The 27,116-nt window shown below is 34.1% G+C and overlaps 1 protein-coding gene across 5 annotated transcripts in view; it reads right to left on the reverse strand.

Moving 5' to 3' along the window:
* The window catches only part of LOC131433108 (hemicentin-1), a 406,910-nt gene that overhangs the window by 140,756 nt on the left and 239,038 nt on the right, over nt 1-27,116 (reverse strand). For 4 of the 5 annotated variants that reach the window (XM_058599949.1, XM_058599927.1, XM_058599935.1 and 1 more), the window contains 3 exons: nt 14,598-14,633; nt 7,863-8,213; nt 7,691-7,801 (listed from right to left, as the gene is read on the reverse strand). In XM_058599949.1, the coding sequence (XP_058455932.1) occupies nt 7,691-7,801; nt 7,863-8,213; nt 14,598-14,633 (498 nt within the window). The remainder of the gene's footprint in view (nt 1-7,690; nt 7,802-7,862; nt 8,214-14,597; nt 14,634-27,116) is intronic. The other variant, XM_058599958.1, reaches the window with a different exon arrangement.

Here is a 27,116-nt window from a genome sequence, read left to right on the forward strand (position 1 = left end):
GGCTGTCCGGAGTTTTGTCAATTTCGGAGATTGACTGTTTCGTGCATTATATTGCCAGCACAAAGTAACACATAAAACGATAATACTTAAAAACATTCTTGGTAGCCGGCTACCCAGAGCAATAAACACATGATAACATTATTAAAACATTTACTAACAAAGTATCCTTTCCTGTGATGCATGTGGGAATGCAGAGGATTCCTCGGTTCTTAGTAGCAACATGCATCGAACTAACAATCCTTTCCTCCCAAGTAGATCTGCATTCGGACGTGGCCGGCGTCGGTATTGATCAGCATGCATGGTTCAATACAGTTTGCACAGTGTGAAACAATGTGTTATTCCCGAACATGTTACTTCAAAAAATCATTTTGCAATCTCAATTGGTCCAGATCAATAACGGAGTAGCAACACACGGGCGGTCTCTAATGCTAATGCTAATGCTAATGCTAAATTTTCTATATATTAAGTAAATTTCGTCCTACATAATTAATTATAGAACATATAGTGAATTTTGATTATTTCTAAATTATTGAAAATTAGAATTTTCCAAAATATATCGATTGAGTAAATTCCGATGAATTGAACATATTTCGGTAAATTTAACAAATTTCGGTAAATTCAACAAACTTAATATATTTATGTTATTTTACAAATTTCGCTATTTTTAACAATTGATGTATATACTAGAGATGGGCAAAATAACTAGTTCTTTTGAAAGAAAGATAGTTAATGTTTTTAAAAAACGGTAGCTCTTTAATTCAAAGTCGTGGACCTATTTATGCTCGGTGTCTCGGTTATTGTCATTCACGAAGCAAAAGAACGAACGAACGGCTCTGGAGAACTAGTTTTCTTGACAGAACTCTGCAACACCGAACGGTTCTTTGAAATGAACTGTTTTGCCCATCTCTAGTATATACAGTAAATTTCAGTTAAATCAAGTAACGGTATATTTAGTTACTCTCGGTAAATTTCGTGAATTTTAACCAAGTTTTCGATATATTAAGTAGATTTCGTCAAATTTCATGAATTATAGAACACAGTGAATTTGATTCATTTTTTAAATTATTGAAAATGTGAATTTCGGCAAATTTAGAGAATTTAGGTAAATTCCGACAAATTGAACATACTTAACAAATTTCGGTAAATTCAATAAATTTTGGTAAATTCGAAAAATTTCGTTAAATTCAAGAAACTTCCACAAAATTGGTATATTTAGAATAATTTAACTAATTTCAATATGTTTATTAATTGACGGTAAATACAGTAAATTTCGGTAAAATTAAAGAACGGTATATTTAGTGAATTTCGGTAAATTTATTAAATTTCTAGTTTTCGATATATTAAGTTCATTTCGCCAAACTTCACAAATTATCGACCATATAGTGAAATTTATTTATTGTTTAAATTATTGAAAATTTAAATTTTACCTAATATACCGATTTAGTTAATTTCGGCAAATTGAAACGTTTTTTCTTAAACTCAGGCAAATTAAGAGAGCTTAGGTAAACTCCGGTAAATTGAGTATATTTCGGTAAATTTAACAAATCTCGGTAAACATGTAAATTTAGGTTAATTCAACAAATTTTGGTAGGTTTAACAATTGATGATAGATACAGTTAATTTCGGCAAAATAAATAACGCTACATTTCATGAGTTTCCGTAAATTTCGTGACTTTTGGCAAAATACATCGATTACGGTAAATTCAGTGAATTTTTGTAAACTACTTCCGTCGGTATGTTCAGTAAATCTCTACAAATTGAACTTTTCGGTAAATTTAGATAATTTTGGGTTGCATTCTTAGGCTTCAGTAAATTTAGAGCATATCATTGATATATTCAGTAAATTACTGCAAATTAAATTAATTTCGGTTAAACATGTGATTATTGGTAATTTTAGTTAACTGCGGAATATTCGGCAAATGTACTAAATTTCGATATTAATAAGTAAAATCCGGTAAAATTATAGATATCCTAGTTAATGGATTTGTTTTTTTTGTAAATTTCGACATAGGTGAATTCCGGTAAAATTTGTGAATTTCAGTAAATTTAGTGGATTTCGGTAAATCGATATATTAAGTAGATTTCATAAAACTTCATGCATTTTGGAACCTCTAGTGAAAAGTTTTGTAAATTTTGGAAAGTTATTCTGCTAAACATATATCCATTTAGTAAATTACGACAATTTCGATTAATTTATTTTGAAATTTCGGTAAATTTAGTGAATGTCGATAAAATTGGTACATTCCGGTGAATTCTGGTAGGCATCAGAAAAAGACATTTGACTTCGGCACAAATTGTCTGACAGTTGCACCCAAATAGAGTATATTTTTTTCGTCTGCTTCGTGTGATCGAAGTATAGAATTTGGTTGTGTGGCTAGAGTAGTAAAACTTGTACTGTTAGGCACTGTCAAGTCGAAAACGAAACGAGAAAAAAATGGTTTAAAATGTTTTCATTTTACATGAAATGGTTTGATTCCAATATTCCGGATAGAATGTCATTATTTGACCCACCGTGTCCACAGTTTCAGCACGGCTTCTATCGGAACCCTGAAACTTCTCCAAGAGAGCTACGAAAATGAAACGAATTCGTTGAAAGGAAACTGTTGTTCGTACGTACGTACGTACCTAGTCTCTCGGTAAGTTCAGATGAAAGGTGCCGAAGCGGTTATCCCTCTCTCCCCTCACCCACGGTTCAACTCATCTCCCCCCCACTGTTTCGCATAGTATCCCAATAAGTATCATAAAAAGAGTTGACAAGTTTATGACAGGGGCAATATCTAGTATAAACATCTCAACCCTCGCCGTGTTGAGTCGAAGTGAAGTCGAAAAGGAGGCAGGGAGATAGCTTCGCAAAACAATGGGCTTCGGTACGTTGCGGAAGTCGGGCCTGTAACAAGTGGAACCTCGAAATTGTGTCTTTGATAGGGAAATCAACGAAGACTGTGTCTGAGCCAGAGCCTGGAGCCCGGGATGCCTTGAGCTCTCAGTCATGTTGTGATAGTGTGTTAGTCTTTCACAACGATTTCGGAAGGTGGTTTTTGGGTTGTTGCTCGGGGAATTGATCACAGCTCCGTGCGCTATTATCTTTACCCGGTAAATTCTGGGAGCACAGTTTTACGGTGCTCGTCAAAGCAGATTTTGATTGACCAATTTTGACATCCTCGTTGGTTCGCACGAAGAGTCAAATTTCGTTGATCTTTACGAGTCAATTACGCCGTTGATTAGTTTTTGTCTTCGGCGGGACTCGACGGAGACTCTTCCGGGGAAGCTTCCAGGAAATTGAATACAAGCACAAACATTCGAAGCAGGTCATAAAACTCCGACTCCGACTAGTTTTTAATCGATTTTGTACGTCTCTTCTTTGCTTGCTAAACCCACGTCGTCTGCCATGCTACGAAACAAACCATGTTCGGATTAGTCTCAGGTAAAAGCGAAATTTATGAGTCTGAGCCCAGCTAAGCCGAACTGACCAGGACAAAAGAAAAACCCATCGTTACTACTCCCCCTTCTCAAGCACTTCCAATGGTCGTCGGTTGATTAACGACAGCCAATAGCAGCAAAGCTTCAACCCTTGCAAAAATTCTCAGCCGGTGATCGACTGCTGTTGATCTGAAGCTTGAAACTCCGGTTTGGTTCGAGACAGATTCAAAACACGAAAAAAGCCTTTCCTTCGCATAAATTATGGTATTCCTTCTCCTTCAATCCACCCCATCCCCACCCCAGGAAAAAAAGCCAATCGATGGACCAAAACCTGACTTGGCTTGACGTCGGTGGTCGGACGTCACTGAAAAAAAAACAGAGATTCCAAAAGCCCAGTCCCAAATCGATCCGAACACCGTCTTTTCATTTGTGTTCATTTTTCTGTGTCGTAACGAATTATTGAGTTGTGCCGCCGCCGTTGATTCAAATCAGGAAAGGTCCGAAGATTAATTCCCTGTTGCAAAATAACATTTTCACCAGATGGGCCATAAAAGTGCTGCTTTACGGTTGGAAATGTCGAAACGATAGCCTACTGAGTTCCGGAAAACCATGTCTATTTCAAATGTAATGTTTTTGTTTTTCGTTTCCGTCATTACTGAGAAATGTTTGCGAAATCCCCTACGAGACTTCGCTTTCTCCAATGACTTCTTCCTTACATTTTTTAAAGCAACTCTTTCATTATGCTAACTTCAAACTTAAACACATTTATTGTTTGATTTTGGCGTTAAATCACACGACGTGAGATAAATTGTTCGTGAGAAATGTTTGCGAAATCCCCTACGAGACTTCGCTTTCTCCAATGACTTCTTCCTTACATTTTTTAAAGCAACTCTTTCATTATGCTAACTTCAAACTTAAACACATTTATTGTTTGATTATTAACAGTTCCAAGACAAATTTTGATTGTTTGATTTTGGCGTTAAATCACACGACGTGAGATAAATTGTTCACCGAAGGCGGCTTTCAATTTGGTCACTTGTTTCGCGTGCCGTGTGGGATGTGGCACCGTCTTACTGAAACCAAGATGTCAGGCATGTCCAATTTTTAAATATTAGACCAAACTGAACCAGTTTTGACAATCACACAAGACACGGTTCACGCGTGATCTGTCAAAAACAGTGTTGCCAAAAACATACCAGCAATTACTACTCTTCTATTTAGAATTTTTTTTACGAATAATGTAATCAATTTCGATATATCGTGATTGATCAGAAAACCAGCTGAAATTGCATGTTGAACGTGCCACCAAAAACTGACTTACGGCATGAAATTATCAATAACGTAGATAATGTAATATTTTCATTTAAAAGTGTCTTGCTTCAGTTACCGTTCAAATTCTCAGAACTGTAGTCAATCGATTTGCCAGCATTCGAATCAACAATCGTACCTCGAAATGCGATATCAAGGGCAATTATTTTATAAAAACAATCTACAAAAATGAAAATGACAGCTTATTTATAACAGGCGTCTGATTTGAAATACACTGGAGTCGTTTTTTACACGTTTTTTTTTTCGTGAAATTTCGAAGATACGCGGTTTTTTTAAGCAGATTTTCCAAGCTACGCGGTTTTTTTGTTTTGTCTTAGAAATGCATGAAACTTCGAGATCGGATGTTATCCCAAAAATTTTCTTAAGTCAACTCTTTGAAAATTAGAAAATTATCGATTTTTTTTGATGTTCTGATTCTGAGTGCATAGTGGTAAAACAGGCTAATGTTTAAAACAAACGTTATTAGTGCAATGTAAGAAATCAGTTTAATTAAAATATTTTAATGATTGTAAATGAACAGGTTTTTGTGATCGCACATATGTTTTTTGTATTTTTCAGTAAAGTGACGAAAGAAGCTTTGTTATTATGTTAACAACCGTTCGTGGGCATACCATTTTTTGACGAGGAACGATAAGATAGTGAGTTTTTTTTTAATATTTTTGTAATATCTTTTATAACCAATAAACTTACAGTTTTCCTTGAAAAAGACCATAACCAGTGGTCGAAACGTCGGGCAGAATATAACAGCCGTTCTTATTTAACAGACCGCTAAAGCCGAAACCATAATTAATGCAAAATATTTGTACGGTCGTACTAATTATCTTTCGATAACCTCTTCATTCGTGCGAAATTTGTTACCGGTGTGCCTTTTTTTTAATGTCTACGAACAGTCAGTCGTCGCTGGGAGCCAAATCTGGCAAATACGGTGGATGTGAAAGCAATTCGAAGTTCAATTCATGTAGTTTTTTCCATTGGTTTGAATGACTTGTGCACGGTTCGTGGTCTTGATGAAACAATTTATTTGTTCTTTACCACATGTGGTCGATTCTTTGCAATTTCAGCCTTCAACGCTATATAATATTCACTGTCAATGGTATTTCCTCTCTAAAGATAGTCGATACATATTACACCACGCACATCCCAAAATACCGAGGCCATAACATTTCCAACCGATAGTTCATCAGTTGCTGTCCACTCAGATGACGATCGTTTTGATTTCGGAGTGAAGTGATGGATCCATGTTTCATCCATTGTCATATATCGACGCCGAAACTTCGGTTTATTACGTTTAAACATGGCCAAACATTGCTCATTATCATCAACACGTTCTCGTTTCTGGTCAACAGTGAAGTGAGCAAACGCGGCACCCACTTTGAACAGAGCTTTCTCATAGTCAAATGCTCATGCAATATAAAGCCAACACGTTCTTTTGATATCTTTACGATGTCAGCTAACACCCACAACTTCACTTTTCGATCATTCATAACTACGTTCTGCATCATCGGTGTCTCTACGACCAGTTTTTGAAATCAGCAAACCAACGAATTCCCATCAAGAAGCAGTGTAAAATTAAAACACGAAATTGTTTTTGAGTCATTGTTCTGAAAATAACAAAAATAGCGTCACTCCTAACTCACAAACTAATGAATAGAATATCATGAAACTTCAACAGCAGTCTTTTAAATGTTAGTATTAACTGAAAAAAGGTGACTGCAATAAAACTAGCGCTATCTATGTGTTAGGCCCGAGACTTTACAGCCCATGTGTTAGGCTAATTGGTCAAAAGTTTACCCTGCAGAGCGAATAGTTATGGATTCTAGTCCTGTCTCTGCGGTACCTTTTTCGCAAATTTTTATTACCGCTGTTTCATTTGTCAGTTTTTCCTCATCTATTTGCTGCCTTTCCCATATAGAGAAGTTGTGCCATCACAGTGAAAATCGATTTTTAACCCTAGACCCGGAAGGCCGAGTATTCGAACCAGCTCGTCGAGATCAAATGTCTGTCGACCACATTGCTTGATTTTTTTCTAAAATTGGACAATCAACCATGCGTTTCCATTGATGCTTAGTTCTAGTAGTTATGCATCAGGCGTTTGCCTCTAATAGAACTGTAGTAATGGAGACGCATGCTGGAAGGTTAATTTTTAAGAGAAACTCCAAACTTTTAGGTAGAAAATTGGAAACCAAAGTACTTTAACGTGTTCAAAAATTGTTTGTTCAATGTGTCAGAAAAATAAGTTTCAGACTTTTTAAGTATTTTTTTAATGCAGGAAATAATTTTTAAGGATTTGAAGGAAATTGTTTACCATTCCGACAATGCCTGATTATTATCAAGTTTTTCGGTGGCAATCGTCTAGAAATCCGTCAATGTGGCGAGCTAAAGGGATGACATTTTGGGAAAGTTCTCTTCCGGCTGTAGCCTTTTTCTAGTTTGTAGATCTTGTTAGAAGATGACTTAGAATTGCATGAAACGTCAAGATTTTTTGTTATCTCGAAAAAAATTTCTGTTTTGGAAATCTCTGGGACTGAGATTTCTGAAATCGAACTTTTTTTATGCCAAATGTTTTAGAATTGCATGGAACGTGGAGATCCGATGTTATCCCGAAAAGATGTCATGCAATTCTAAGGCATTCGGCAACAACAAACATTTTGATTTCGGGAATCTCAAAATTTTTCAAAGTCCCAGGATCGAGATTTTTCAAGAAAAATGTTTTATAGATTTTGCAAATTTTACAAATTTTGACAATCTTTTATATTATCGATAGGTTTTGTACATGTTGTAAATTTTGTTTTTTCGATGAAACATTGAAAAAATTCACACCGTCAACGTGGTGGAACGTGGGAGATACGCATTGCGTTGTCTGTGTCGAACATCTCGAAATCATTTTTGCTTCATTTTACAATCTTAAAACTAATCAACCGCAGTTTTTAATCCCACTCACCTCCAGAAACCTGACAGGACAGGAACAACTCATGCCCTTCGCGAAAGGGCCCGGCAACGGTTGAAATTTCCTTCCCCTGGGCGTCGAATATCCGCGGTTCCTCTGGTGGTACTGCAAACAAAAGATGAAAAATCATTACTAGGAAGTGATAAACAAACCAACAACAACTCACCGACTAGCGTCAAATTGACCCGATAGTTCCGGGTGGGCGAATTGAAGTAATCCACCCGGCACCGGTACACTCCACCGTCGGACTGTTTGATGTTGCGGATCTGCAGCCGGGCCTCCTTCGGTGCACTGCCAACGGAGAAGAATAACCGCTGGCCCAGATCGCTGGCAATGGTCGAGTGTTGGGCGGCCGAAATCGGCACCCCGGACCGGGAGTCCAGCGAGTACAGCGGGATGCCGGTGGAATCTTTGAACCACAGCACCAGCTTGACACCGTCCTGCGGTCCCGGTGCGGTAATATCGCAGGGTAACTCGGCGTCGTGATCCACCGCGGCCCAAACTACGCGGGCGGGAACTGGCGGAAAGTAGTAATGGGGAAAGGGAGAAGAATATCAGAAATAGGTTTTAAATTCATTCATTGAATCTATAATTAATCCGACATTGAAGTTCGCACATGCAGAAGAAAATGAACAAATGGCAAACTAGAATCTGAACTTCATATGTTACAAAAAACGTTTTTGGAAAATGATTTGCAATCAGTATTAATGAATTAAGGAAAACTCATTTTCAGTTCAATTTCTGCATTTTGAAAAAATAAGTCTACCGCGAAGTTGCACAAAACAATTGATTACAGTAGTTTCCAACGACCGACACGTTGTCTGAAGCGAAAATAAAATTCAATCGGATCATGCTTCGCTACGAGAAACATAAAAACAACCAAACTTAGAACAGTAAAACAAACTTAAGATAGCATAACATGTCTTGTAAACGATGACGACGACGACGGGAAGAAAACTTTGATTGATGGAACTACGACTTGTGCGTTTACATTTTCCGGTGTCTCGCATCTCGTGTTTTTTATTTCGGTGATATTTCATTAAGCACTGTTCGATTCACCCCAAAGTTTTGCAACTGATCTTCTTCCAAGTGTGCTAACGATTTTCTGTTTTTGTTTCACATTTTCGTTGGGTTAATTGGAAAAGTTCTTCTTCGACAACACCGTCGTTCTCGTTGTTGTGAGTGAACACTTTTTTTTGTCTTGTTCGAGGATTCTGATTTCTCCACAAAACACCTTTCGTTTTCCCGTTCAAAGTTGGCGATGAGTAAATGTAATGTAAACAGGCTTAAAAAAGTTGCCAAATTCGAACCCGGTAAACATTGAATTATGTCTGCCGGCGGTAAATCCATAAATTCGTGACGGGTTTGGATGTACCGCGAGAAGCCCGTTTGCGTTATTTGGATACCAACTAATTAAAAAATACTAATATTAAAGGAACTTAAACGAATCAATTGTCATTCTCATCTTTCACATCTCATTCTCATCTCATTCTCATCTCATTCTCATCTCATTCTCATCTCATTCTCATCTCATTCTCATCTCATTCTCATCTCATTCTCATCTCATTCTCATCTCATTCTCATCTCATTCTCATCTCATTCTCATCTCATTCTCATCTCATTCTCATCTCATTCTCATCTCATTCTCATCTCATTCTCATCTCATTCTCATCTCATTCTCATCTCATTCTCATCTCATTCTCATCTCATTCTCATCTCATTCTCATCTCATTCTCATCTCATTCTCATCTCATTCTCATCTCATTCTCATCTCATTCTCATCTCATTCTCATCTCATTCTCATCTCATTCTCATCTCATTCTCATCTCATTCTCATCTCATTCTCATCTCATTCTCATCTCATTCTCATCTCATTCTCATCTCATTCTCATCTCATTCTCATCTCATTCTCATCTCATTCTCATCTCATTCTCATCTCATTCTCATCTCATTCTCATCTCATTCTCATCTCATTCTCATCTCATTCTCATCTCATTCTCATCTCATTCTCATCTCATTCTCATCTCATTCTCATCTCATTCTCATCTCATTCTCATCTCATTATCATCTCATTCTCATCTCATTCTCATCTCATTCTCATCTCATTCTCATCTCATTCTCATCTCATTCTCATCTCATTCTCATCTCATTCTCATCTCATTCTCATCTCATTCTCATCTCATTCTCATCTCATTCTCATCTCATTCTCATCTCATTCTCATCTCATTCTCATCTCATTCTCATCTCATTCTCATCTCATTCTCATTCTCATCTCATTCTCATCTCATTCTCATCTCATTCTCATCTCATTCTCATCTCATTCTCATCTCATTCTCATCTCATTCTCATCTCATTCTCATCTCATTCTCATCTCATTCTCATCTCATTCTCATCTCATTCTCATCTCATTCTCATCTCATTCTCATCTCATTCTCATCTCATTCTCATCTCATTCTCATCTCATTCTCATCTCATTCTCATCTCATTCTCATCTCATTCTCATCTCATTCTCATCTCATTCTCATCTCATTCTCATCTCATTCTCATCTCATTCTCATTTCATTCTCATCTCATTCTCATCTCATTCTCATCTCATTCTCATCTCATTCTCATCTCATTCTCATCTCATTCTCATCTCATTCTCATCTCATTCTCATCTCATTCTCATCTCATTCTCATCTCATTCTCATCTCATTCTCATCTCATTCTCATCTCATTCTCATCTCATTCTCATCTCATTCTCATCTCATTCTCATCTCATTCTCATCTCATTCTCATCTCATTCTCATCTCATTCTCATCTCATTCTCATCTCATTCTCATCTCATTCTCATCTCATTCTCATCTCATTCTCATCTCATTCTCATCTCATTCTCATCTCATTCTCATCTCATTCTCATCTCATTCTCATCTCATTCTCATCTCATTCTCATCTCATTCTCATCTCATTCTCATCTCATTCTCATCTCATTCTCATCTCATTCTCATCTCATTCTCATCTCATTCTCATCTCATTCTCATCTCATTCTCATCTCATTCTCATTTCATTCTCATCTCATTCTCATCTCATTCTCATTTCATTCTCATCTCATTCTCATCTCATTCTCATCTCATTCTCATCTCATTCTAATCTCATTCTCATCTCATTCTCATCTCATTCTCATCTCATTCTCATCTCATTCTCATCTCATTCTCATCTCATTCTCATCTCATCTCATTCTCATCTCATTCTCATCTCATTCTCAGAAAATTTTATAGATTTCGGTATATTTTAGAATTTTATTAGATATAGTAAGTCTCGGTAAATTTTGTTAATTTCCTTAAAATCAAAAATTTCGCTGAATTTAGTAAAATTCGGTGGTTCGCATATTTTGGTTCAATTAAGAAAATTTTAATGAATTTTTGGTTTATCTAGTAAATCTCGGTGAATTTTGAAAATCTTGATTCATTCACTAAATGTCGGTGAACTTAAAAAAAATTGGTGAATTTGTTATGTTTTGACAAATGGAGTAAATTACGACAAAATCAGTACATTTCGAAATATTCACTAAATTTTGCTAATTAAAAATTGTAATATATTTCTATAAATTTAGTATATTTAGACACAATTCGGTTACAATAGTCAATTCCAGTACGTGAAGTTAATTCCAATAAAGTATTTGGCCAATCTCAGAAAATTTATTTGTTTTCGGTATTTATCGTAAATTTAGTTTAATCTAGTTCGTTTCGCAATATTTTGCAAAATACGGCATATTTTTTTCAATTTCGGTAATTTGCATTTTATTTTTGTAAACGCAGTTATTATTTATGAATGTTGTAAATCTTGAGTAACTTTCAGAAAATTTAATAAATTTCAGTAGATTTAGAAAATTTCGGTAAATTTAGTTATTTTTCAAGTAAACAGTACATTCCGGTTAATTTTGCAAAAATATGGTGAATTTTGTGAAGTACAATTATTACTAATACTGTTATTTTATTTCACCCCGGTTTTAACCATTAATGGTCATTCGTCGGGGGTAATTTTAATGAATTTCAGTATATTCAGTTAATTTCGTACATGTCGGAATGTTTTCAAAAATTTGTGAAAAAACAGTTAGAGAATATCATTTAGAAAATTTCGATAAATTCAGTACAGAAAAATTTCAAAAATTGGTAAAAAAAATTCGGTAATTTAGGAATATTTTGATCTAACATTAGCTAATGTCGGTAAATTTTGTGAATGTCGGCAAATTTAATAAATTTCTGCAAATTGACTTAATTTCGGTTTATTTAGTAAGCTTCGGTAAATTCAGCACTTCGCGGAATGACCTTGAAAATTTGTGAAAAAATTTAGTATATTTTGCAAAAATCGGTCTTATTATTAAAATTCATCGGTGGTTCTAATAAATCTCGATTTATTAGAAGACTTCGGTGAACTTAACAAATTTCCGCATATGTAGACAATTTCAAATAATTTAGTATATCTCGGAATATTCGCTAAATTTTGTGACATTGACTAAATCTCGCTAAATAGATAATTTGATACATTCAGTGAAATTTGATAATGTTAGAATGCTCCAGTGAATCTCGGTAAATTTGATTTATTCCGATATATTGAACAAGTTAGAAAGTTTTATATTTCAGTAAAATTAGTATATTTCGGTAAATTTAGTGAATGTCGGTATAATTAGAAAATTTCGGGAGATTCAATAAATTTCAGTTAATTTAGTAAATTTCGGTATTTTTTCACTTTCTGTATGTTTAGTTGATTTAGGAAAATTTGATTAATTTGGGTTAATATAGGAAATTTTGATTAGCTTAGTACATTTCAGATTATTTACCAAATTTTGTGAATATCGATTTAATTTCACTATAATTTTCAAATTTCAATATGATATAATTCGAGACATATTAAAACTTATATTGAATTTCGGTTGAATTAGCATAATTTAGCACGAAAAGCTAATATTTTCGTAAAGTTTAATAGAATTCGGTATATTTTACACATACGGTAAATACGATAAAAATAGTATATTCATTAAATTTTTATTCATTTAGTGAATTTCGGTAAATGTCAAAATTCGATTTCGATGAAATTTGTAAATTTCAGTATGTATATTAGGCTAAATTTAAGTTATTGTAGGAGATTTGGATATATTTATGACACTTCAGAATATTCACAATTGTTCTGTGCACATTGACCAAATTTCACTGAAATGACGGAATTATGATATATTTCGAGACACATACAATATAATATTTGAGTTTCGATTATTTAGTACATTTTGATTTATTTAGTAAATTTAGGTAAATTTAGTAAATTTCAATAAATTTAGATTAAATTTCTGATTATTTAAAAAATATCGACATATTTAGTCAATTTAATGAATTCAGGCAGATTGAGTGTATTTTTTTTTATTCGATTTATTTAGCAAACTAAACAATTTGATAATCTTTGTAATTTTCTCTTCGTATATGCAATTGCGATAAATTCAGTACATTTTGAATATTCACAAAATATTGTGAAACATTTACTAAACTTCGCAATAATTAACAAACTTCAGTATATTTCGATATATTTAGTATATTGATTGAACTTCGTTTGAATTAGTAAATTTTGCATAAAGTGAAATCAAGTGAATTATTTATTACATTTCAGAATATTCACAATTTTTTTGTGAATATTGACTAAATTCCAATTAAATGACAGAATTGTTATATTTTTCACGAGACACATAACAAATAATATTTCAATTTCGATTATTTAATAAATTTCGGTATTTTCCATCAAATTAGGTTGATTAGGTTAATTTAGCAAAATTGTAAATTTTTGATTATTTAATAAATTTCAGTTTATTGGGTAAATTGAATGAAATCATGTAGCTTGAGTGAATTTTGTGTATTTCAAATTTTTTAAAGTTCACCGAAGCTCACTGAATAAACCGTGATTAACTGAATATACCGAAATTTATTACATTTGCAGATATTTTCTACTGGCTCTTAGAATATTTACTAAATTTCTGAATATAAAAAATCTCGATAAAACTGGCATATTTTGTACATTTGGGTAAATTAGTTAATTCCAGAACATAATTAAAACCTCTGTAAAACAAACGAATTTTGGTAAATTTTTTAATTTCGGTAAAATGAGAAAGCGCAAGAATTTTAGTACATTGCGATACATATATAGAAAAATCGAATGTATTTAGTTTATTACAGTATATTTAATAAATTTCAGTAAACCTAATTAGTTTCAGTTGATTTGATACATTTACAATCTCATCTCAGACTCATCTTAAACTATACAATCAAATTTATATCGATGGAACTAGTTTAGGAATTCGAATAACGTTTTGAGAACATTAATTCTGAAGTATCAGAAACTAGAACTAATTGGCTCAAGTGGCACGTTCCCCTAGTTATTTGGAGATTTGTGCCAGAACATAATTAAAACTTCTGTAAATCAAGTGAATTTCGATAAATTTTGTAAATTTCGGTCACATGAGAAATAGCAATAAAGTAAGTATAATTCAAAACATACATTGAAAAATTGGATGTATTTAGTATATTTCGGTGTATTTAGTAAATTTTAATAAACCCAATAAATTTAGGGTAATTTGATGCATTTAAAATCTCATCTCAAACTATACAATCAAATTAAGATCGATGGAGCTAGTTTAAGAATTTGACCAACGGTTTCGAGAACATTAACTCTGAAGTAACTAAAATACTCGATAGTATAGGAGTTTATTCATGCAAAAATTAAATTTAATATTTAAAGTAATCAAATAAATAAAATTAAGGAGACATTTTCCGTGTGATAAACAACGAAAGCCGTGTTTTGCAGTAATGCTTCCGGACGTAAACAAATTAATGGTAAACCGAAAGAAGCACGATTATCAACAGATTTAAAATTTACATACTCGTATCCACAGTCGCAGTGGTGGGGGTAAATTTTCCTGTAATGAACGAAAAACAGCTTTAACGTTACATCCGATCATTCCGGCTGAGCCGACGACGAAGGTGTGGAAAATTGTTGAATCTTTTATGAGTGGTAGGTGGTTGGTGTTTGTTTGTTATTGGTCTGTATAGCTTTTTCCCTATCTATCTTTCGTACTTTATCTGTCAGTGTGGTTGCAGTGTGACCATCGGAAGCGACCAAATGGTCAAATGATGAATCGCTTTCATATGAATCAGTAATTAAAAGGACCATCAGAGATAATTTATTTAGCTCGCCATCACACCGACGACGACGAGGAATCGCCAATTTGTGCCGAATAGACCCGACCCTAACAAAACCCCTGTCCGGGACGGCACGGACACCAACAACCAACAAAACATTCCAACTCGGTGATGAATAATCGGGCGGGCAATGGAAACATCAAAGCCGTGACGTAGTTCTTCCGGACCACCATCGCCGCCACCGCCATCACCGCCATCACCGGAGTTGTGTTTATCATAAATTCGGTAGATTTCGGAATCAACTTCGGTGTTGTTTGTTGTCGCTCCGGGAGTGATTATAAATTAAAATTTTATTAACTTTTCAACCCCGTTCTCCGTTACGGTTGAAAATTTCCGCTCGAACTCGCGTGAGATCAAGATGTCATTCCGCCCTCCCCTAGAAAAAAGGCGGGCAGGGCAACATATGCTTGACGACGAAATACATTCCCGAAACCGTATCGTAGCATCGTATCGCTTCTAAATAACATTTGTTGGCCGGCTTCTAACGTGCTTGTGATGACATCTTTGTTCCCCACCGAAGCGCTAATTAATATTTCCCAGAAAACTATCCGACTGTCAAACGAAGCAGGCTGGGCGCGATGGAAGCAAAAAAATATAAACCCCATTAAAAGCGATCCGGCGGCGGCACCGCGACGGTAGCAGCGACGACTTTATAAAAAAAAATGTCATTTTTTTCAAGCCAAGCATGTGAAAATAGAGCATACACGCTCATTCAATGTTACTCTCAAGTGAGTCATTTGTACTCACTTTTGCTTATTTAATTCAAATGTCAAAAAGTGAGTAATACTGATTTAGAAGACTGTGTAACTTCTACTCAATTTTTAAATTGACTCACAGTGCTTTGAAAACGTTGTGTGAAAATTTACGTTCACTGAACTTTTCCCTTTGTCGGAGGCGGAACCATGTTATAACAGCACATTATCGAAATGCTTACTGTACACCTCAAAGCAAACTGCGCAGGTTGAAGACGGTAAGAAAGTGTTCAGTCATATAGCAAGTATTATATTTATTTTTTCTATATAAGAATACATCAGAGCATTTGTACGAATGCTGTACAAAATGCCAGTACGTGGGCAACGTAGGAAGGTAGACGGATCCTTTCCAATGACCGATGAACAGGTAGCGGCTTCCTTCATTCGTTGGATAAAAGTAAGTCAGTATTTGTTTAAAGTAAAAGTTCCTTATACGAATCCCTTATTCAAATCGAATGATATTGAGTAATATTTACTCACTCGTGCTAATTTTCCTATTTGTAGCACTGAGTAAATGTTGCTCATAATTTGACAAATACCATATTCACTCAAAAGTGAGTAAACAAGCTTTACTCTCTATAGAGTAGTTCCACTTTTAACGAAAGTGAGTGAAATTGTACTCACTTTAGAGTAACATTGAACGAGCGTGTACATATTTTCATAAATCATCATCTTGCTGCTGATCACACTGCTCCCAGTAAGCAAACTGTTTGACACCAACGGGTCTACCGGGCCGGGCAGTGCGGCCAGATTTGATTTGACACCGTTTGAATGTGAGGGAACTGAATTAGGAAATTGGTTGCAGCTTCGGTTAATTAATCGACGTCAACGAATTATTATTTTAGTCCCATCTGGCAACACTGTCCTCAATGCCACATTTTTCCTCTGAAATTACTCAGCGCTGTTTTTTTTGTTTGCTGTTAGTATCTTGCAATATTTCACTGAAAATTCATGAAATCCCAGCGCCACCAGTGGGAGTTGTTGGTTATGGTATGCCGCACTCAGCGGATGTGTGCACGCGCGCGTGTGTGTGTGTGTGTGTGTGTGTGTGTACCGTGTCCGTGCGTCCTTCATCGTGGGGACATTTTTTTTACTTCTAGAGTCGAAATGTGTGCGAGACACATCCAAGCAGGCTGCCGCTGACGCATCATTTTTCTGATTGAAATCCAAATTGCTCTGTACTGTACTACGCGGCCTGCCTGCTTTGCTTTTGGCGACACCCAGCTGAATGCGTTGTTTTGTGTGTGTGTGTGTGAACTGAAAATCGCATGCCAAGTGAGACAGCGAAGTTATGTCAGAATTCGATTGCACATCATTCGTTTATTGTGATATTTTTTTCCGAACTGTTCGTCATTTTTTCTGTGTATTTGAGAACTTGTTTTCCAGTATGTCGCGATAGAGTCTTTAGGTTTCCGGCACAGTTGTGAAAATGATGTTTCAAAGGAAACTGTTCTCTGCAACCTATCCTTGAGACGTCAGTTCCGAGATATTCGAACATCGTTGATTCCTAGAATGAATGCTTTCCAGCGTGTTAAAAATATGTCTTAATATTTATGAGAACAAATTTTTCGGGTAGGTTTTAAAAATTCGGTTTTATTTCTGCGCCAAAAATTTTACAATCCTTCGAGTTCAAACGGAAACTGATGATGTTCTTCATAGAGCAAGGTCCGGCTGGTACAATAAGCTGAAATCCAAAGAAGGTTAAAGGCACCAAAATCATTTTTAACATCCTCATTTTCTATCCAGAAGTAATTTGACGTAGCTACAACTGTTTTCGTCCGAAATTCCTAATTTGAACTTATTCCCTTATTCTGGTAACAGGCTATTTGGTCATGTGAAAAAAAACCTTCAAATAATTTGGGAACCAATCCATTTTAACCAATTAGTTATATGGTAAAATTCGGTATTGTAGTCTACTACCATTTCTTGAAATTACGGAGATACTGAACACTGGGAATTCATAAATCCATGCCTTAACGGAGAGCAGAGCAATAGAAGTAAGAAGACATCAGATTGATACTGAGGTCAGTAGTAGTAGGCAGTTACATAATATGAACTGCAGCCGGTTCGTGCAAAGTATCGTGTACGCGTTTCGTGCCATCCTATCAGGTTGCCTTCTGGACCAGAACAGCCTAGTTGGAAGAGCATCTCCACGGCAAGAAAAAGTTTTCAGGATCGTCAACTGGAGATTACTTTGACGTAGGACTACGTTTTTGAGTTCTATAAAAAAGTGCAAATCCGAAAACTAAAAACAGATTCAAAACGGTCGGGTTTTGAACATCTACAGTTTGATCAATTTTAAACAGATTGTCCTTATAATTACACCGATTGATTGGAAATTGCACTTCTGAGGTACTTTACATGGTACCTAGTTCCATGAAAAAAACCCCTTTTTAAGATTTGCGTCACTACACATTTTAATCCACAAGGGCGAAGCTAACGATAGCAAAGCATAACAAACAAAATAAGGGTGTGTTTCTTGTTTTTGGTGGAGGTGTATTCGTTCATCAAGTTTCACTCGTTCATTCACAGTGCAAATTTCGGGAAAAAAAAATCTTCAAATAAATTTGGCTACGGGGGTCAGATGTATCAATTCATTTTGGCGAAGGGGTCAGCTGCTCAAAAAGTTAGGGAACTCCTGTTCTAGATAATTAGTGATCCGAATTCCAATTCATAACGAGCTCTGTTTTATTTTCCCTATATTCTAAGCCATTACCAGGCTTATTCTCAGAGAGGCGACAGTTTCGTACAATAGATTACTTTGTATTTCGCACTGTTAAAACAGAATTAGTGTTGAACTGATTCGCACTCGTAAACGCTCGTGGAGAAGATGGCAGTGCACGCCAGCATGTGAACCGCTTGTGGATTTATTTTGTGCACAGCTCTCGCCTCGTACTAGATGAACTCATTTCATCCGGTATTTGGCTGATTTTTCGAATTCTAGAAGTGCTAGATGACTTTGATCATCAACTTTTGGGTGATCTTAATCAGCAGCACCTCTCATCACCAATACCACCAACAAACTGAACGTCCCTTTTCAGGGCATCCAAATTTTTCAGATTTATTATTTAATGTATCTTTCCATAGATGCAAATAGGTATATGAGGATCATTAAGAAAATTCCTGTCTAACTATTCGGCACAAAAATTTAAAGCGATATCGACAACAGTTTGGTAGTCCTACGTCAACGGTTTGAACAATTCCATAGAATCATATAAGGAGGACAACTTTCTGATTTTTTTCTAAACATAAGAACTTCAACTTTTGATAGGACTTCTGAGTTTTCAAAGTTTTTGTTGGATTTAAATATTTTGGAAATTTAATGATCTGAGTATTTTGAAATCTGATGGTTTTTTTTTCAAATTAAATATTCTTTAAGCGAGGGATACGTACCTTGGAAATTCGCGTAAAAAAGCGTAACTTCGGAAATTAGCGTAAAAAACCGCAGAACTAAAGAATTTTTCCTATGCGAAGTATCTTTGACAGGCATGAAACGTCCAGATTTAGTGTATGTCCAGATGGTGTGGTAAAAATTCAGTATTTTGAATGTCGCAAATTTTTAAAAATTTTAAAATCTTGAGATTTTTGCAGCCTTTTGGAATTTTAGAATTTATAAAACATTAAAATTTTCAGAAATTGGATTCCATAGATTGTAGAATTTTAGAGTTTTCAAGACATAATTATGTTTTAGGGGATATTAATAACATATTTCATAAATTTTTTTTTTAAATTACAACTTAGAGGTTTTACCCTTGAATTATAGAGGTTTCAAATTGAAATTTCGTGTTCTTATGAGAATTCAAAAATTTTCAAACTGTTCAAGGTTATAATTTTTATTATTGAATGTTTACAGTCAATTAGACATTCTTAAAAAAATTAAGACCTAAGATTTTTATGATCTAGGAAGGGTCATTAAACGATGAAATAACTAGATGCTCACAAGTTCCTATCTCATGCCACATCGCCATGATGATATTTGGTCAATAGAACGACGTCGATTGGGTGTTATCGCCTTCTGTGTTAGTAGCAGAATGAAAGGATGCAAATAGGTTGCGAAATCCATTGATAGGTCAAATATTTTTTAACTCTGAAGAATTCAATGTATTGCACAACAAAATCCGTAGGAGTAACTGTTTAGGTATAAAAAGTCCTTCTATTCTCATTTAGGGGTTTGGCTAAAAGCCATTTTTGTGCTATGGGCACATAACCGATTTCACTATTCTTTACGTTTCGATTTCACTGTTCTGATGAATATAAACTATGCGTCGTTTGCTTGCCATTTGCAAAAGATTGAAAGTTTTTCCGTAGACTGTTTGAATCCATTTGATACAAACATTGCATTGAGGCGGGGCTGGTCGATGGAACGGTAAACTCGGAACACGATTTGCTCTATAACTTGATTGAGTCAATTACTCCATGAGTCCTGGACTAAGGTTATTTGCCTGTGTAAACAAAACACATAAAAATAATTTTTTGTGTAAATTACTGCCAGACAGAGTTTACTGTCAACTCTCTCATTGAATGTTTTCTTATAATCCTTATAGATTTGAAATACATTAGATTTATTAAATTGTGCAACTCGTAAGGCTTAGGCATTTTGGGTATATGTTAACCTCCTCTTCTCCGTTCTCAAGAAGTATCAATAGTCGAAATCAAAGTATAGCTCGAAAAACTCCAATTTCATCTAATTATCAAATTGTTCTAGAACATACTCTGCTTGATGACTGTCGCCAATTAATTGTACTTATTTGTAGTGTGGGATTCATGCGAGGTGTAATTCTAATCGGCAACGCCCCAGTTTTCAACAAGGGGGCACACAACACCTCGATTGCACCTCACAGTGGCTGAATTAGATTATTTTTCTTTGACTGGTAGAATTTTATTGAAAACTATTATTGAAATTTTATTTTATTTTTTTAATGTTCTGATTTTTTGGGTATATTTGATTTCTATGCAGCGGAACGACGTCCTGCTTAGTGCTTTTTAAAGTTCATATCGTGCTAAATTAAGTAGTTATTGAATTTTTCGTGCAAAAAAATTATGTCTTGAAAATGATTTGTCCGAGCGGGGCAAAGTCACACATAAATATAGGGCTAAAGCGGACACCTAATTTATGACTCGAAATTCTTAACGGATTTTCGAAACATACCCTAATATATTATCATTCCTTTTTCCTTCCAATTTAGTCTTCGACGAAAAATATCACTTTGAATGAAAGAGTCTTCAAAGCAATTGCATAAAAAAAATCTATTTTTATTGGCGTTGACCGAAGAGTAGTGGAAGGTGGATATTTATACCTGTTTAGCGCGGCTAACCGACGTCTTTTCTTTCAAAGCATAGTTTAACTCAAGTTTTTTTTGCTCTACAAACAAGCCACTAGTGATAATGAATCACTCCACGCCGGGGGTGGCATCGTTTCCACCGTCCGGAACATTCGAAAATAAAAATAATGTGATAATAACTGTAGTAAAATCTCCCCGAAGCACAAATAACAAATTTTACACTGCAAACTTCCAACACATTAAGACCTCAAAAGCTCCGACGGCCATCGCTTCGGCGAGCAAGTTTCAGTTGTTGCTACTGTTTTTTTTTCTTCTGTGGTTCAGCAATTCTAACCGTGAAGGGATTTTCTGTTCAGCAAAACAAAAAATCAACAACTTCATTACATATTCATTGCAGCGACCACTTTTTTTTTCTTTGCTCCACCGAGGAGTGTTGGTTTTTATTGCGGGGTTATGTATTTTGCGAAGTTTGGTTATTTTTCTTTCTGGTTTGCTGTTTACAAATTTAATCGCGATTGCAACAAACTTGCGTGCTTTCCCGGTGGGAATAATTTGCACTTCTTTTCGGGTGCGTTGTTTGGACCGAGATTTTTTTTAAGGGGGTTGATTTGGGATAGGTTTTTCGTTTTAGGAATAAAATCAGTTTTAAACGTCGATGCGATGATTTTACATGAAATTATTGTGGAATGTACATTTTGTTTCAGAAATGAGTTAGTCGGAAAGTTTGGTTTGATTTTCAAGCAAATTTCAAACGCATCGACGAACAGTGCAAAAATAAACGGGACGTAGTTGCTGCCCTGCGCTGTTCCAAGGACAAACTGTCGTTTCGTAATCCTTTCTTGGGGTAAATTTGATTCCACATCAACAAACAGCTAACGGTAACGAGCAAACGTCATTTAATTTGTTTGCACGTGTAACCTTCCAAGTCTACACCATGCAAAACCGGATCCGATCGGTGGATTTATTTCAAAGCGAAAATGTGCCATCATACTTATTGTGAAACGACACGATACTACTACTGAGAGGATGCTGTTTTTTCTCTTGGCACAATAGTTGTTTTTTTTTCTTCTGTTGTTCGTCGGTCTTTACTTTCAGAACCGGAATCTGGCCATCTCAAATTAATTGCGAAAAATAAATGACCGTTGAATTTAGTCTTTCAGCGTCCAGGGAGTTTAACCTTCTCGTTTCACATACTAATTTCCGCTTGTCGAGAAAATAACTCAAAAAAAGGAATCGTTGGTAGTTAACATTCTTTTTATGGCAATACCTTGTGCAAGTAAGTACCTGATTCCGCCCGAAAGGACGACAGCTGCAGCAGCTTTAACCACCAGGAAGAGTGAACAAAGCACTGCGCTCAGGGTACACGGCAAAGCACATCGACAATATAATAAAAAGCTGTTTGAAGGCTCTGCCGTCGCCGTGATGAGCCCGAGCGTAAAAGCACCTCGGTACTATTATTATGGAAGCAGGATTACACAACATCAACGAAGAAGATGACAACGACAACAACAACAACGGACTTCCCCACACGCCCACCAGAGGCGCTTGTCGTTAGCATCTGTGTCTGAGCCATGGCAAGGATAAGCAATGCAATTTAGGGAAGGGGAATCGCCACCCCTCGGACCGTAATCGGTTGCCTCGGACGAAATTTGACAGGACAGAAGAAAGAAAAAAGAAACGGTTGGGGGGAATTCAGGGACATAAATGGATTGGCGTTGGGCAACATTCGTGATTAGAGAAAAACTACCTTGAATACACATGTCAACTGACAAGACTAATTTTCTCTACTCGTTTAAAATTTATTTCAAAGCGGTTCTCATACGAACTATTCAATTACGATGCCCCCAGAGATAGTCCTACGTCAAAACGAGTAATCCCGCCCTGCACGGTTTAGGATTTTACACCAAAATTCTAGGCAATTTTTTGGAAAAGTTTTTGGTTTATTTTTTATAATTTTTTGATCAATTTTTGATAAGTTAGAGGAAAACTATAGGTGAATGAAGAGGTTGATTTTGAGTAAATTTTCGGAACATTTTTAGACTATTTTCAAAATCAGTTTAGTTTTTGAATTTTTTTTTTGTTAAAACACTAGGTAGATTTTTCATAAATTTTAGGAAATATTTTGTCAAAATTTTAGAACAAATCACAGTTAATTTTTGGTAAATGTCTATACATCTTTGGATATTGTTTTGTTAATTTTCAGCAAATCTTTTCGTTTTTGTTTAGCAAATTTCAATTTTTTTAGTAAATTTTTGGGAAATTATAGGTAAACTGTTGGTAGAGTATTTAGTTTATTTTTAAAAAGATTTCGGTCAATTTTTGATAAGTTGGAGGAAAATGCTAAATGAATTAAAAATTTTCGGTTCATTCTTAGATTATTTGCAAAATTTTAGGTACATTCTTAGTAAATTCTGAGATATTTTTGGTAATAAAATGTATAATAAAAAAAGAGTAGTATACAGATCAGTTAAATTTCTGTAGTTTTGAAAAATTTTGGTAAAATTCCTGGTACATTTTTAGTAAATTTTGGAAAATTTCAGACCAACTTTTGATAGAATAATTTGGAGTTTTAGTTTTCGATGAATTTTTGATGAATAATTTGAGATAAATTAATTTTAAGCAAATTTTAGGGAGCATTTTAGGTAAATTATGAAATAATTTACCGAGAACGTTTGATAAATTTTAGAAAAAATTTAAAATATATACATTTTTTAGGTTAATTTATGGAAAATTTTTGGTTAAAATAATTGGCAGATTTTCGATAAGTTTTAGAAAATTTTTTTGGCAAATTTTTGGAAATAAAGACAAATTTACCGGTTATTTTTGAAACAACCACAGTTAATTTTGAGTACAACGTTGGATATTTTCTTATCAATTTTCAGCTTGGCTAATAAGGCGAATTTTTGAAAAATTTTAGGCCTATCATTGGTATATTAATTTGATAATTTTTCTATGAGTTTTCAGTGAAGTTTTCATATATCAAAGACAAAGTTAATTTTAAGTAGATTCTAAGCTACATTCTTAGTAAATTATGGAAGAAGTTATAAAGAACTTTTGGTAAATTTTAGGAAGAGTCAAAATCTACCCATTTTTTAAGTAAATTTTAAGTTAAGTTTTGGAAATATTTTTGTAAAAATGCTACAAATTTTAGTTCAATATTTATAAGTCTTCGGTCAATTTCTTATAAGTTAGAGGTCATCTCTAGGTAAATTAAGGTTGATTTTATGTAAATTTTGGGAACGTTCTTAAACTATTTGAAAATTGTTTCTTCAATATTTCTGGAAAAATTTTAGGAAGAATTAAAAAGTAATATACAGGTTTCAGTTAAATTTGGAAAGTTTTGGTACAATTCTTGGTAGATTTTTGGTACCTTTTCAGAATAGTTTTTGTAAAATGTTTTAATCAATTTTGAATATATTAATTTGTTTATTTTTATAAGTTTTTCGTTGAATTTTTTTTCAAGTGAATTTTAGGGTACATTCTTAGTAAAATATGAAAGAATTTATCAGAAACTTTGGGAAAATTTTAGAGTGTCAAAATATACACATTTTTAGTAAAATTTGAAGTAAGTTTTTAGATTTTTTTTTGTTAAAATGCTTGGCAGTTTTTTGATAAGATTTAGACATTTTTTTTTGGCAAATTCTAGGAAAACAAACCACAAATTTAAGGGCAATTTTTGAAACCACAGTAAATTTTTAGTGAATGTCGCTAAATCTTTGGATTTCTTTCTGTCAATTTTTAGCAAATCTTTTCATTCTTGTTTGGCTAATTTAATTTTTGTAAGTTAATTTTCATAAAACTTTAGTTAATGTTTGATAAGTCTTCGGTGAATTTTTGATAAATTAAGGACAAGGGTAATTTTAAGAAAATTTCAGGAAACATTTTTAAAAAATTATGAAAGAATTGACCATGAACTTTTTGCAAATTCTAGGAAAAGTTCAAAATATTAAGTGAAGTTTTGTAAGTTTTTTTTGTTGAAATGTTTGGCAGATATTTGAAAAGGTTTAGGGCAAATTTTTGGCAAATCTTAGGAAATTCAGTAAGTGTCGATAATTTTTGGATGCTGCTTTTTTTGTCAATTTTTAGCCAATATATTTATTCATATTTTTCTAATTTAATTTATTTTAAAATTTTTTTTGGAAAATTTTAGTTCATTTTTGATAAGTCTATGGTCAATTTTTGACAAGTTAGAGGCAAACTCTAGATAAATTAAAGTTGATTGTATGTAAATTTTCGATACATTCTTAGACTTTTATAAACATTCTTAGTAAATAGAAATTTTTTAAACATTCTTAGTAAATTCTGAGATATTTTTGGTAAATTTCAGGAAGAATAAAAACTATCGAAAGATTTGAGTTGAACTTTTGTAGTTTTGAAAAGTTTTGGTACAATTCTTGATAGATTTTTGGTAAATTTTTACCTGGCGAACGACCGACAAGGTTAATGTCGGTAATATATAAACGACACTTATAATAATTGGTAAATTTTAGGACAATTTTTGATAAATCTTAAGTTTAATTTTAAGTAAATTTTAAGGAACAATTAAAGTAAAATAAGAAAAGAACTTTTTGTAAATTTTAGGAAGAGTTCAAAATATTAATTAAAGTTTTGGAAATTTTTTGTTAAAATTCAGTTTTCTGATTTTTTTTGACGATTTGTAGGAAAATAAACGATAAATTTAAGGGTAAGTTTTGAAACAACTACAGTTAATTTTTACTAAATGTCGATAAATCTTCGGATGTTGTTTGTCAATTTTCAGCAAATCTTTCCATTCTTGTTTGGTTAATTTAAGTTTTTTAAGATAATTTTTGTAAAATTTCTTCATAAGTCTTCGGTCGATTTTTGATAAGTTAGAGGTCATCTCTAGGTGAATTAAGGTTGATTCTAAGTAGTAAATTTTCGGCACATTCTTAGACTATTTGTAAAATTTATGGTACATTCCTAGTGAGTTCTGAGATATTTTCGGTAAATTTTAGGATGAGTTAAAAAATAATATATAGATTTGAGTTGAAGTTTTGCTTGTTTTGGAAAACTTTGGTACAATTTTTGGTAAATTTTTAGAAAATTTTAGATTACTTTTTGGTAGATTTTTCATAAGATTTCGGTGAATTTTTAATAAATTAGAGACAAGGTTAATTTTAAGAAACAATTTTAGTAAAGCATGGAAAATTTTTACTAAGAACAGTTGGTAAATTTTAGTAAGAGTTCAAAATATTAAGTTAAGTTTTGAATTTTTTTGTTAAAATGCTTGGCAGTTTTTTGATGTATTTTTTTTTGCAAATTCTATGAAAATAAACGATAAATTTAAGGGTAAGTTTTAAAACAACCACAGTTAATTTTTGGTAAATGTCGATAAATCTTTGGATGTTGTTTGTCAATTTTCAGCAAAGCTTTTCATTCTTGTTTGACTGATTAAATTTTTTTTGAAAAATTTTAGTAAAGTATTTGGTTCATTTTTGACAAATCGTCGCTCAACTGCTGATAAGTTAGAGGTAAACTCTAGGTAAATTAGGATTGATTTTAAGTAAATTTTCGTTACATTCTTAGACTATTTGCAAAATTTTAGGAACATTCTTAGTAAATTCTGAGTTATTTTTAGAAAGAATTAAAATTATCTAAAGATTTGATGTCTTTTGTAGTTTTAGAAGTTATGGTACAATTCTTGATAAATTTTAGGTCAATTTTTACCCGCCGAACGACCGAAAAGGTCAAAGTCGGGTATAAATAAACGACACCAATTTTAATAAACTTTTGAAATGTTTTAGGCCAATTATTGGTATTTTTACCGATTCATTAATTTTAATTGTTTTGACGTAAAGCCGCCATAACTAAGTTCAGTTTTGCAATGTCTTAGTGGAAACGATATCCAGCCAACGACTGGCACCAGTAGAGAAGGTGAGAAACGATTATAAATACACTCTTCTACTCAGTGCTTGAGCGGAAAATATGTATAGAGGTAAGAAGACTAGTGTTTGATGGACAGAGAAGATGTTTAGATGTATGGTACCGGTCGGGTGACGGTCAGGATGTAGACCATGTTCGATGTACGTTCTACCATGTCTAACCGTGTTTTAGAGCTGTGTCTATCACAAGGCTTAGGGTGGCGAAATGGTTGGGCGTATGCACGGAATGCACAAGAACGCAGGTTCGAGTCCTCTCTCTGAGC

This window comes from Malaya genurostris, chromosome 1, assembly GCF_030247185.1.
Source record: "Malaya genurostris strain Urasoe2022 chromosome 1, Malgen_1.1, whole genome shotgun sequence".
In the NCBI taxonomy this organism is placed as follows: Eukaryota; Metazoa; Arthropoda; class Insecta; order Diptera; family Culicidae; genus Malaya; species Malaya genurostris.